The 12,929-nt window shown below is 41.5% G+C and overlaps 1 protein-coding gene across 3 annotated transcripts in view; it reads left to right on the forward strand.

The window, feature by feature from the left end:
• The window catches only part of PPEF1 (protein phosphatase, EF-hand calcium binding domain 1), a 40,117-nt gene continuing 27,188 nt past the window's right edge, over positions 1-12,929 (forward strand). Inside the window, exons 1-3 of one of the 3 annotated variants that reach the window (XM_014960206.1) lie at positions 3,963-4,313; positions 4,887-4,943; positions 9,738-9,927. In XM_014960206.1, coding sequence (XP_014815692.1) covers positions 9,864-9,927 — 64 coding nt within the window. In that variant the 5' untranslated portion in view covers positions 3,963-4,313; positions 4,887-4,943; positions 9,738-9,863. Of the gene's footprint in view, positions 131-3,962; positions 4,314-4,848; positions 4,944-9,737; positions 9,928-12,929 lie in introns of those variants that run through there. The other 2 variants (XM_014960205.1, XM_014960207.1) reach the window with 2 other exon arrangements.

Consider the following 12,929-nt stretch of genomic DNA (forward strand, 5'->3'; position numbering starts at 1 on the left):
TTTTGTCACGGCAGGCAAGAACTGCCTCGTTTGATCCGTTAGGTTTTATCGGTGGGTTTTGCGCTGCTCCCGTTGCCTCCGTCCTCACCGTGGCAGATCCTCTCAGCCCGAAGGGAGTGGCATGTCGAAGGTACAAATGAAGGCACCTGTGTGGTTAAAAGTTATGAGCAGAAACTATTATTTGGGTTGTAAAAGACAGCTTTGTTAATTTTCAGAAGCTTGTGGTGCCAATAAGCAAAACTGTGTATTTTTTTTGTAGCTAAATATCATAGTTGGCTTCACTCTTGAATAGTATTTTGCAGATGGCTTACTGTTACAAGGTAGAAAATTCTGTCTTTTTGTCATTAGAAGCAATTTCATAAGGATAAGGTGAAAATAGAAGTGAAAAAAAAATAATTTCAGTAGATTTTGCGCCCCCCCCAGGTATGTGATGGCACCTCGTAGTAGTTGGCAGTTCACAGTCTTTAAAAGCATACTAAAAAATAATTTAAAAAAATCCTTGTACATTCTGATCAGCAGTGCATGAGTCACATCTGTGTTACCCCCCTGACCTGGAGAGCCTGATTCAACCCAGGGGCGCCTTTTGGGAAGGGACAGTCTGGTAGGCTTGAGGCTTCAAGACGTAGGTTTTTGCAGTGTCTGTGCAGCTTATGGTTCACCAGACCAACAAAATGGAGATCAAACTGTCATTAGGCAACTTTTTTTTTGCCCATTTCTTTTCCCTCATGTTGCTTTACTAAGACCTGGTAGAACCTGAGTGCTGTAGATAGCTATCATCTCTATAGGCTCTAAGTGGAGGCTGAAGCTAACTTGTGAGGGAGATACAGTGTGCAAATTAGGTCATTAGTCATTGCTTCCCAGAATAATCTGCATTCAGCTGATAATTTGGGAAATTTTCCTTTTTAAAAAAAATTGTTCTTATTTTTCAGAAGGTATCCTGATGCTTTCATAGTGTTCTGGTCTAGTTTCTTGGCCTTCAGGAATCTAAAGGCCCTACAGCTGCCTTTCTTTCACATTTCTGATTTTGTGTTCTTTTTGACTAGTTTTGATGTCTTTTATTTATCCATCATCTCACCCAGAATTGTCGGGGGGTGGGGAGGGCGGGAGAGAGAGAGAGTTCTTCTCCTGTTCACCCAAATTAACCTACTTCTCCTAATTTGTGAGAGCAGATTTCTCCCACTGACTGAGACAGAATTTATAATTGTTCTGGACATTTAGTTCTATCTTCATTCCTTCTGTTCTTTTTATTCTTTCTGCTTGTGATTGGACATCCAGGTCTCTCAGGCAGGGACTTGTCCTCTGGCTAGTACTTTAAAATGCTTCATTGAGTCATATGAAAATACTTCTTTGAGCTTGGAAGGGTAAGAGGAGGGGAACCATGGCCAGGGCGCAGAAGGAGCACATTCTGTTTGACTTTGATTATCTTCAGTCTTTATGAAAAATATCGGTTACATCACTTTGTAGTGGGTGCTTCTGAGAAACAGGCCTGAAGCAGAATTTGAATTATGTATGTGGAATGCCTGCATGGAGGCTTGCTCAGGAGATTAATGTTTCCAAAGTATTTGGAAAACAGAATACGTGCTATTACATCAGGAAGGGCTGCTTGTAAAGGGATGTCCCGATTTCTGTGCTAGCAACGTAACTGGGGTTTTTTCTTGTCATGTTAGACTGCTCAACAACATATTGTCAGAATTTTTTGACCTACTTTCTGTTGCAGCTGTTGATGCTTGCTAAAACCCTTTCCAGCATCTTAAGTGTGCTTGTCATACATGATTGCTGAACAAAAAAGCAGTAGTATGTGTGTCCTTGTTTGTCAGACTGGTATGTTCTCTTTGCCCTATGTAAAAGGGAGAATGGTCCTGTTTGGTACAGCCTACGTCCTTGGACTTGAACAGGAAAGGTTAATTTGGAAAGCACATTTGTGTTTCCTCAAGTTGCATGTTATTGTGATCCCAAAACGTAACTGGAGAGGCGGGTTGATCCAGCAAGACTGACTCTTTATCAGGTTGCTTGGTCATATCAGACCACTGAGACAGAGAACGAACAAATTCCATGAACAACAAAAGAAAACTTGCAGTAGAGGCTTTATGCCCTACAGAACCTAACAGCTAAGGGGTTGATCCCTCTCCCATTGATCTTGGATGAAACGCTTCTGATGGATATGTTGGCCATTGGAAAAAGCCTTGTAGCCTCTCATTATGCAGAGATCTTGGTGAATGCCAATATAGATGAATTTATCAGGTACAGTAAATATTTTATAAATAATGTATATCCCCAGAGTGCAGTGGAAAGAGGTTATGATGTATTTTTGCCTGCATGCGTTTTGGCAGAACAGCGTGATCATACATAAATGATTAGCTACTGTAACTCTGATCAGGGAAAGTGCATCCTGCCAGAAAAACAAACATCAGAACTCTTCTGGGTCATGCAGAATTATCACGCCTGGTATGTATTCCATTTACTGTCTCGTTGCACAGGAGAGGAACAGCTTTGAAAGTGGAAGCTTGTGTCTGGGACTCCAGAACCTCAAAGAACTAGCTCAGTCAATCAAACCAGTGCATTCACACAGTGCCTTCTGCTCTGCTGGTTTAGTACTTTAAGTATCTTTGGCACAGTAATAAATGTATCCGTTGTGTCACACTAAGGGCAGTTGTCTGTCCAAAAATATGATTTCATCACCCTGTCCTTCACAGTGGTGGTTGATATCTTCAGAACGGTCACCAGACTGATGGCAACAATTTCCTGAAAATACCACCTTGCAATATTGTTAAACCTTTGGGGCAGGGGCAGGAGAGCGAAGATCTTGCTTTGTTTGTCTCTGTTCTCAGAAACCTTTTGCTCCCTATCCAGTCCTGGTGGGACTCCATCACATGGAGATGTTACAGAGCACGGTAATCCCCATCTTGTGCCCATCAGCATGGAGCTTCCTCCCACCACAGCATGCTTTATATCCTGCTGTCCTTTATGGACCCACGGGGCCCCCACTGACCCCACAGAAGTGGCTGCTATGCTCTGTTCCATCACTGCACAGCAGCAAGCAGCCCTTCCTGGCTTCAGAGGGGGGTGGAAGGACAGACTGGGGGTAAAGGTGGTGTATAGGTGCAGAGAACTGGGCTCAAGACAATACTGATGATATTACACCACCATACATCTACTGACATCTAATATTTTTAGAGTGGTTTGGTGGTGTACGTGTTCAAAACTGCAGTGTCCCTATGCTATCAATATACTGCCCCACGCCAGAGGCAGCAGATTCCTCAGGGGCTATTGTTCTAGCAGTGGGCACTAACGAGTCGCCTTGGGTGTGACAGCTCTGCCCTTCCTCGGGCATCTGTGCTGTGAGTGGCAGCCCATGTGTCACGGTGTGAGGACACCATGGTCAGCCTGGTGAGGAGCTGGGTCAGAGGTGCCAGGGGTCAGGGTCTGATTTCAAAGCATGCAGTGCCACAGCTTCCTGACTGCACAGAGGAGCAACACTGCAGCGTTCTCAGCTTGTCCAATGCCTTTCCAGTAGTCAAAGGAGGAGCAGACGAGGCAAACCATGAACAGAGTCCACTGAATTCCAGTCACACATTTAAGGGGAGAACATGTGCACACACATAAAGAAATTAAATGTACAGGCATTAGTGCACTGCTTCTGAGCACAAGAATTGAGTGCTTCATACTTGTTCCATTATCTGGGTATGACTCTTTTGGAGAACACCTATATCACTAATATGCAAGACACAATGTCTCATAGTAAATTCAGTATTTCTTTTCTTAAGGGCTTTCATAACCATGCCTGTTACAAATACCTGGACAGCCCTTATGGTTTTTTTCCAGTGTGCTAGATCTGCTAAAATGCAAATCATTGCCTTAACACAGCAGAAAGGCCGGTCCTCTTGAAAGAGATCATGTGACTTCAGATGCGAAGCAGATAACTTCAGCCCATCCCTTTCTCTGCCTGAGATTCAGGAGGCATGGTGACCAAACAGCTCTTCACCAGCACGCGTACAGTGCTGCTAGAGGGCTGCAGCCATGAGCTTTCACATCAGGCTGGACGATGAAAACGGCATTTTCCCCTGACTGTTTCTGAAGAGCAGTGCTCAAGAAATTTCCTCTCGGGAAGCTGTATAAATAGGTGGGGAGCAAGTGCATTGCAGCTCCTGAGCTCCAGAGCCCCAGAGAGAATTGGAGCACCTGTTCTGCAGAGCTGCACCCGTCGTTGTGCTGTTCTGCTTCCAAAAAGGGGCTGCTCTCTCTTAAAAAAAGAATCTTCTAAAGGTACTCTGGTGGAAAAATTGTCGGTGTTGCTGAGCAGAAAGAAAAAACAGGTAATATCTTTGGATATTTATATTTACCTGGCTTTTAAAGAGCAAATTTACTTCATCCTAAGTCTGTGCAGGGTGTGACAGATGTATGTGGGACTATTTGTAATTTTACCCTGAGAAAAATCAATGTGCTTCAAGTTATAAAGTTTGACCTGGACTGCATTAGTTATCCAGAACTTCTTAGTACAGATGAGATCAAATAGCTTTGAGACTGTATTTCATGTAGTATTTCTTTTAGGAAAAAGTATTTTTGCAATGATAATTCTTTTTCTGGTGCTTAACTTAAACTTTATTAGAACCAGTATAAATTTCAGCTGAAGCATGAATTAAATTTTTAACCTGGCTCAGATTTCAGCACATATTTATTCTATTCTAGAGCTTTGCTTTTTCACCACTTTCCCCCTTCAAGTAAGGAGAATTAAATGGGATATCATTAAGATTCTGCTCATTAACTACAGGATGGTGCATGTTTCAGAATTTCCTTTTCCTCCAGAATAATGAGCTACAACAGTTGTTGACTTCTATGCTCCGGTTGGATCCAGTCTACTAGAGCTAACTTTGCTTCAGGATTTTTAGCTTTATCCTTGCTTCCTGAAGAAATCTCCCCCTAGAGGAGTTTAACTCTGGAAAGTGGTATGATGGCTTTCCTTGTACTTCAACGTGATCTGCACCCTATTTGTTCACTTGTATTTGCTACTGCCCGTATTTTTTAAAAAGCATTCTACCCGAAGTCATCTCACTGCACAAAAATTAGTCTGCTTGCTTTGTTTGTTTATTTTCTGCACAAAATAACTGTAAAAGTTTTGTGTAAATGTATCCTTTGTTGGTTGTAAATAGCATGAACTGTTTTTTTCCTATCATTTTTCTACAGATCCTCTTTTGGATTTGCATGCAGTTCCTGAACTCTATGATTGCTTGAACAATCTCTGCATGTTCACACCTTTGCAGCTCTTGCTTTCATTTCTTTTTGCAGTGTGTTTTTGTGCTCAGGAATACGAGTCCACCTTAATGAACTGGTCCGTCTTCATCCTGTTTTCTTTCAAGCTTTGCTGGATTCCGGTATCTTACTACATCCATTCCCTATTGATTCCTGGCCCAAACACTGAGAGACGTCAACACAGCCATTGCTAGAAATGATTCTATCAGCTCTATATTGAGCTTAGCCATGCTTCTCTGAGAAAGCTGGAAAATTATCTGTCAACAAAAAGGCTTTCTCGTTTCCTTCTCTCACATATATAATCACTGAAAGACACTTAATAGAAAGGTCAGTTTGTCCCATGGATGTAAAATAGAGACCTAAAAACATACTGGTTTGCCTATGATGTTCTCCTATAAGCCCCTTGGCAGATCACATTCAGCATTGGTGTCAAAATAACAGCCCTTGTGTGCCATAGCCAGGTTCTGTTTCGTTCTATTAGTTGACTGTGGCTGCTTCATCCCACTTTCTGCAGAGTGGGTCATTTAGCTAATGAAATCTTTAACTCATCTGTAGATTGCCATCCTTGACAATCCCAAGTGGCAACAAGACAGCTTTAAAGAGTTGTCCCTCCGCAGGTACTAAACTGGGTGTTGTGATTTAATGTCTGGGTTCTCTTCTGTAGGGTATTTTGCTCTTTCCTGCATCATTCGCTCAGCAATGCACAGAAGGAAATCCATCATAAACCCATGTTACAACATCTATTTCTCAGCTCTCTGCAGTCCTCATTTCCAAAGGAAAACAACTCAAAAGAAAGTCTGTGAGTCACAAAAAATCAAAAAAATGATAGCAAGAAGACATCAAAGGAGAGCCCCCGCCATTGGAAGCTTCCACCCCTCCATCCATCTGATCTTTACAGGGAAAACTGTCCCTGTCTCATCACCTCTCCCACCACACGTACCTTCTAAGACATGTTATGGTAGGAGGTCATAACTACTTGTTCATAAATACACTTGAGAAAAGGGGAAGGAGGGAGAAAGTAGGGGAAGGAGGCATGTTGCTGGAGATAGCCATTGAAACAACTTGTAGGGGAAGTAGCATAATTGTGGAAATCCCATCCCAACAAAAATGGAGGAGCCTTTCATTCTTTGTTTACCAAAGGTAAGACACAAATGGAACAAAGACAGATGAAGAAGTTAAAGCCTAGTGGCTCTTATTCTTATGGCTTCCGTATCCTCAGGCTTGACCTAGCTTACACTTGTCTGCCAATAGCACAGCTCATCTAATTTTAAAAGATAAGATATGCTTGAAAGGATGGCTCTCTGCCCAAAGGACCTGCAGCCTGATTTCATTAAAAGTCAGCTATAAATCTTTACAAGATTTCCATTATTCTTGAGGCAGCTTGGTCGTTACATGACTGACAAACTGGAGGCATGATTGATTTTGGGCAGCACCTATTACACCCAGATCAAATGGTGCTGATTCATTAGCTCTGTAAATCAGGTTCGTGAGACCTCAGGTTCTGAACCCTAAATTTCTGAGCATTGGCTGCAGTGTAACCTTCAGTGACTCCTATCCAGAAAAAGAGCAGCATGTGCCACTCTGGCTTAGCTTGATGCATGTCTATTGGCATGGTTGGAATGACATTTTATTTTGCTTCAGTGGATGGGCTGTGTATTCAGTGCCTGTCCATCACAAAATTGCCTTTTTGCTGAACTGAGAGAAGTGTAGCAATTTCTTGGAGTTATATCTAAAAGTGGGACAGATCACTGGCCTGTAGAAATTGAATTACTGCCCGCTTTTTAGTGAACATGACAGATTCTCTCTTAAGGGTAAATCAGTGGTATAGTATCCAGAATGCTAACACAGCATTATGTCCTAAATTCTCATCCAGCTACCTTGTATCTCTCTAGCCTTTTTCAATACCTTGGTAAAAGCCCAGCTTTCCATTTCATCAGCCATCGTTTGGGGAAATTTTGTAGTGGCAAATGATTCTTCACCAGACATTGCTACACTGCATAGTAAATAGAATAGCTAGGAATAGCTAGAATAGCTCACAGAAATTGCTCTAATGTTTTAAATGCTTGGTTTTCAACCTTCTTCCCTATGGAAGGCCTTCATGACCTTTGCCTGGTATTTTTCTATGCCTTTGCCCAGCAAGGCAGGATTTGGCATGGGGCGGGAGTTGGCTTGAACCAACATATGCCAGGGGTGGAAAGGGAGAGACTTTTACCTTTGGAGCTTCCTTTCCACTTGTTCATGATTCTTTAATTAGACAAGAAGGGCAGAAAGTGAATTTGCTGGGCCTGGGTGGAGACCCTGCTTGCTGGAATGTTCAATAGGTGTGGCTGGTCTGGGGTCTGGATGTGCAGGTTGGTGGCCCAGTAGCTCTGTAGCCACCTGAGAAGCCACCAGGAAATAGGGTAGTAGTGTAAATGTTCTCTATGGCTTTTTTAGAACGCAGATATTTGGGACTGAAGGTGATGATTATTCCCCTGGACTAACTCTTTGATGGCCATATCTGGCCTTTTTAAGAGGTATAATGATAGGATGGATATATTGTGCAAGTTTTCCTCTGAGCTTTGAGTGTATGTTTCAGGCTTCATTTACTGCTGTCACCATAAAATTTCTGGCCCTTTGTCTCTATCTTTTTTATTTCTTTGCTTAAGTAGGTACTAGAGTCCATGAATTAGGAGGTAGGTGGAGAAAAAGAAGAAGCTGGAAGAAAAGCTTAAGTTGTGGAAAGCAAGGTGTGAGAGTGATTCAGATTCCCATTTCTTGGGTCAGCCCATTGTTTGCTATAGCTTGGGTGGGGTGTAGCCCTGCGAGGCATGATGGTTTTGTTTGGGGCTTCCATTGGCCAGTTGCTGGGCACATGCTGACATGACCTTTAATGAAGACAGTCTTGCTGCAATAGATTGTAAGCTTTATTTTGCTCTTGGTCCTAGTCCTCAGATCACAATTCAATTTGTGGCTGGCTGGCTTGAGATAGGAGAATCTCAAGTCTTCATTAGTCTAAGACAGCAACCGAGGAGATGCTATTCAGGAAAACAACAATTTTTTGGAGAGGAGAAAAATACCAGTGCTGCATTTGATGCTGTCAAAGCCAGTGATTGGTTCAAAATTAATGTAAAAGCACTGGTTTGGATTTCATGTTATCTTCTTCAGAGGGAAGAAAAGCAGTCCGTTGTGGAGAAAAAACCCTAAAATCCTTCTTTCCTGAAATAAATACTGATTCAGAAGGTGGCAGACACAGCTCAAGTGTAGGATGCCCTTGTGTTGTGGGACCCTGTAAAGAAGTCCCACAACTATATTAACCTATCATAACATAGCATAACATAACTCTCTATATGAACTGTAAATAGTCCCACAACAATAAATGTGTTCTAACTATAGAAATTGAAAATAGACTAGTTATCCATTTGTGTTTTCCTCTCTCTCTTTTCCTCCTGTTATTTTTACTTCTGCTAGTAAAGCCAAAGGAAAAGTTTTCTTTTCTGCTGATGAGTTTCTTCTTTGCTTTAAAATTCAAGTTAAAAGACAAGGAATATAAATGAAATAAAAGAATGAATGCAATAATTTAGATATATCAGACACGCTAGAGAGAAACTTGTAAACCTGGAAACAGGGAGAGAATCTTCATGGGCCGGTGTGATCATATAAGATATCTTTAGCTAAAAAAAAATCAGTCTCTCTAAAAACATCAGTGATTTTTTTGTTACTTAGAAATTGACCTATTATGTATCTCAGAAAAATCGTATTCATTTGAACTTGATGATTAGGAAGTATACTGTGTTAGTGAGTGATACCAGCTAGTGAAGAGATGAGCAAGTGCCACGAGAAAATCCCAAAAGGCCACACTGCAAAATGTACTTTGTTCATGTATTTAATGAAACTAAATCTTTTATTTGGAATGTTTCCGTAGAAGTGCAACAGAAAATTGGATGTTTTATTCCAGTGAAATCTGATAATGAAACAATTTGCTATGGCATTGTCTCTCCATGTAAATTTGATTGTGGTGACTCTGAGGGATAAAGTGGTAAATGAGGTGGTGGGGCACCTTTTCAAATCAACAGAGTGTTAGGAAGGCTGAGGTTTGGGGTTTTCTTAGCAATAGTATCAGATGTAATTTAAAGTCTTTAAAATTCCACAGTTCCAATTTTCAAATCACAAGAATGAAGAGTAGCATACCTCTGTAGTCCCTTGTCCCTAGTAGTGAGGCTTTAAATAGCTATGTTTCAGATTAAGAAATCACTGGTGCACATTAACTTTCAGCTAACATGTAAGAAGTAAATTGTATTAATTATTGTCTTAATTACTGAGTTTGTCTGTCTTGAATGCAAGCTGATACTGATCAGATGTGCAAAGGAAACCTAGCATGGTTCATCAGGTCCAATGTGTGTAGGATGTGCTGTACAGTAAGTTTTTTATGAGCTGTAGGTACTTTAGATTCCGTGTTGTCAAATGCTTTTTTTTTTCTTCTCTTTCCCTCCCAATCATCTCCTGGTCAGGAGTGCTAGGAAGAGCACAGGACCCCAGAGGGGTATGGTCCTCCTTGCTGAAGGAACAACACAGGAAATGTTTGTAACGCTAACAGCGGAGTGAAACATGCTTCGTATCAGCAGCAATTAAAACTGATGGGCAGCATCACTGGAGCCATGGGGTGCAGCAATTCTGTATCTGACCGAAAGTCCGAGAGAGGTGAGTGCTGCCTTCTTTTTCAGTGGTTGTTTTCTCTCTAACAACAGAAGAGGATTGCAAAGAACGTTTCCCCCAGTCCTACTGTCAAAATACTTGTTTAGAGAAAATTATTTTCTAATTATCCTCTTTTTAAAAGACTTCATAGCTTTTATATGCTGGCTGAGGTCAGAAGGCAACTGTAGACCACATCTAACAGCTTGGGGAAGATTCACAGCATCAGGGACAGAAGCTAAATTTCAGATGTGTCTCTGCTTGCTCTGTCACTGGCAAAGCATATGGGGTAAGGTATTGAGGGGGACCTTATATGACTTTTCACAACATCTGATTCCTGGGCAAACTGCCCCAATTTCCCTGCTGTTGGGTGACCCCAATTATGAAAAGTATAATAAAGCACAGCCATTACAATGACTCTAAGAATCAATTTCCTCCTGGCCTGAAATTCTCCCTGACAGTCACTGAAGCTGTCAGTTGAAAGTTTCCACAGTACCTGGTTAAATGTTCAATTGAAAAGCTAATGCATCATCCCCCTGTACACCCCGGTATGAACACACCAGGCTTTGCACAGACAGATGGGTTCCAGGGTTGGTTAGAGACCTTTGTTCAGACGCTGTGTTCTTTTTCAAGGTTTGTCATTAAAGGACAATTTACAAGTCGGCACTGTGTATAGTTTTAAGAAATTATTATGCTGAGCAACAATGGTTGAAAAGGAAGGCTTTTTTTAGCTACCAGGCCAGGACACAAGTCACAGGAAACTGGCAACTAAGAAGCAGGAGCACTTAGTCATGGCTACATGGATCCAAGCTGACTGGTTTACAAGTAGCCCTCAGCTTTGTGTACGCCAGTTGGATGTCACTGCAGCGTCAGTGCTATATCACAGCAGTGGAAGTAGAATGGAAACATCTGGAGTCCCAGACCTACTTGTAACTGGGAAGTGGTCCTTCCACCTTGGGTTTGCATGCTATGCATATATGTGCCTTGCAAGACCTTGGAGATCAGTTAGTTGGGAATATTTCTGAGCGTACAAAAGCTTGGAGTGGGCATGAGGAGCTGTACTCTTTCTTGGTCTACAACCATCAATATATATTGGTGTGGAGCGAGAATTTGCTACCACAAAGCTGGTTTATGATTTTGTATGCTTGTTTGACAATGTTTTGTCCTCTCCAGTTGCTCGATGTTGTTCTTTCTGCACTTCAGTAGTAGTCAAATTATGCTGAACCATCATTCTATCTGCAGCCTGAGGCTGTACATCTCTCTAATTCATTAATAACATGAATTTAACAGGTTCTTGCTGGTATAGAGACCTTCTGCAACTGATAATTTATTTTACAGATGCAGTTTAGCCTAGTGTGAAAATCATGTTCTGATTCAATCCTGAGAATAACAATGCTGTAATAAGTACCATTAAAAAGAATGACAGGAAATATTCTGTTAGATTTGCAACATTAACCATAGTGGCCAATATATATCTGTCTTATGTGATACCAGTGGAACTGTGCCATGTTAAGTGCTTAGGACCATTAAGCAACCCATGGGGGCTTTAATGGGAGGTTTAATGGTTCTGATGCTGAAAATCAGTTTCTGTGCTGGTGGCTGTGCTTTGCCCCTTAGGTACTCTTCTAAACAGAAAAGTTGACAACAACCTTGCTGTGATGTGTCAGGCTTTCAGATCTGTGGTGGAGGGGAATTCCAGAAAATAAGAGAGGTCTCAGAGTTTATGTAGGCTAGGAAGGACACTCTTAGTCATATAAGGATTACATTTCTTTCAGACAGGAGGATTTTTCTTGGATGGGAGTCTACTGATTTTGGCCTTGTCTGGGCAAGAAAACTTTACCACTTTATCTATACTGCATACTTATTAATGGTAAAGTAAGCAAACAACATGCTATTATGGCACCTATAAGCATTTTTATAAAAAAGCTTTCTTAATATTATACATTTTTTAACAGAATTGCTTTTCCATGGCAGTTTTTCATTACCTGCATAACTGTCAGTTTAAGAAAAAACTCACTGTCACTCAGGGGTGCCACTCATCCTGCTCTCAAAATTCCTGGTATTTGTAATCAGCTGAAATAATTGACTAGTGTAAACTGTTGTCCCTCTAGTGCAGAACTCTTCTGTGGTATTTTGCAGAGAGAAAAAGCATTAGTATGACTTGCTGGTTGTTATTTCTTGTTTTATTTTGTTTTTCCATATCAACTGTTCATTTTGGCAACTGTGATAAAATAGAAACATGTTCACGTTAAGACATTAGTGTTGGTGTTAGTTTCCTCTTTTTTTCTTTTTCATGGATTTGCAGTGCTGTGCAGAGGTGATTGTATCAAACTCTGGAATTCAGTACAATGTCTCAGTTTTGTTTCTGTGCTTCTCCTGATCTCCTTCATCTGCTCAAACCCAAACTGTAGTTCTCGGGAGCGTCGGGAGCTAAAATCAGTGTATTCCTTTGGTCCTTGTACCTTCGATAGAGTTGCCCTGCAACTGCTTTGACTTGTTCCCCCAAGATCAGAAGCACAAAGACTTTTTTCTGTGTCCTATGCTGAGCTATTCAGGGTTGAGTTCCTTAGGAAACTCCTTGAAGTGAGGTGTTAGCTGCAGGGCTGGAGACAAAGGCTTGACGTTTCTGGCCCTGTCTACTTATTTACTGCTATCCTTTTGAGAGTACAGGGAAGAAGAGGCAGGCAAAAAGAGGTAGGCAAAAAGAGGTAAGGAATCAGTAAAGAAAGAATTCTGTTCAACTTTGAGTAAATGTGACATCTCTTGAGAGCAGCCTCATCCCTTACTGTTTTTTGTTGCCATGCAAGAATATGGTGGTGGTGATGTGGTTGCACTGGGACGGATGCAGGATCCAATGCCCCTGTGCTTGTCTTCTTCTCACTGTTATGCAGTGACGCATGTAATGCCTCTTGGCTGCCCCTATTAGTGCTCTGTAGGGCTAAGCATGTTCATACAGAGTCCCCTTCTGACCGTAATTTAAGCAAATGACTAGATTTGAATTTGCTGTTATT

Source organism: Calidris pugnax, unplaced genomic scaffold, assembly GCF_001431845.1.
Source record: "Calidris pugnax isolate Ruff unplaced genomic scaffold, ASM143184v1 scaffold188, whole genome shotgun sequence".
Classification (NCBI taxonomy): domain Eukaryota; kingdom Metazoa; phylum Chordata; class Aves; order Charadriiformes; family Scolopacidae; genus Calidris; species Calidris pugnax.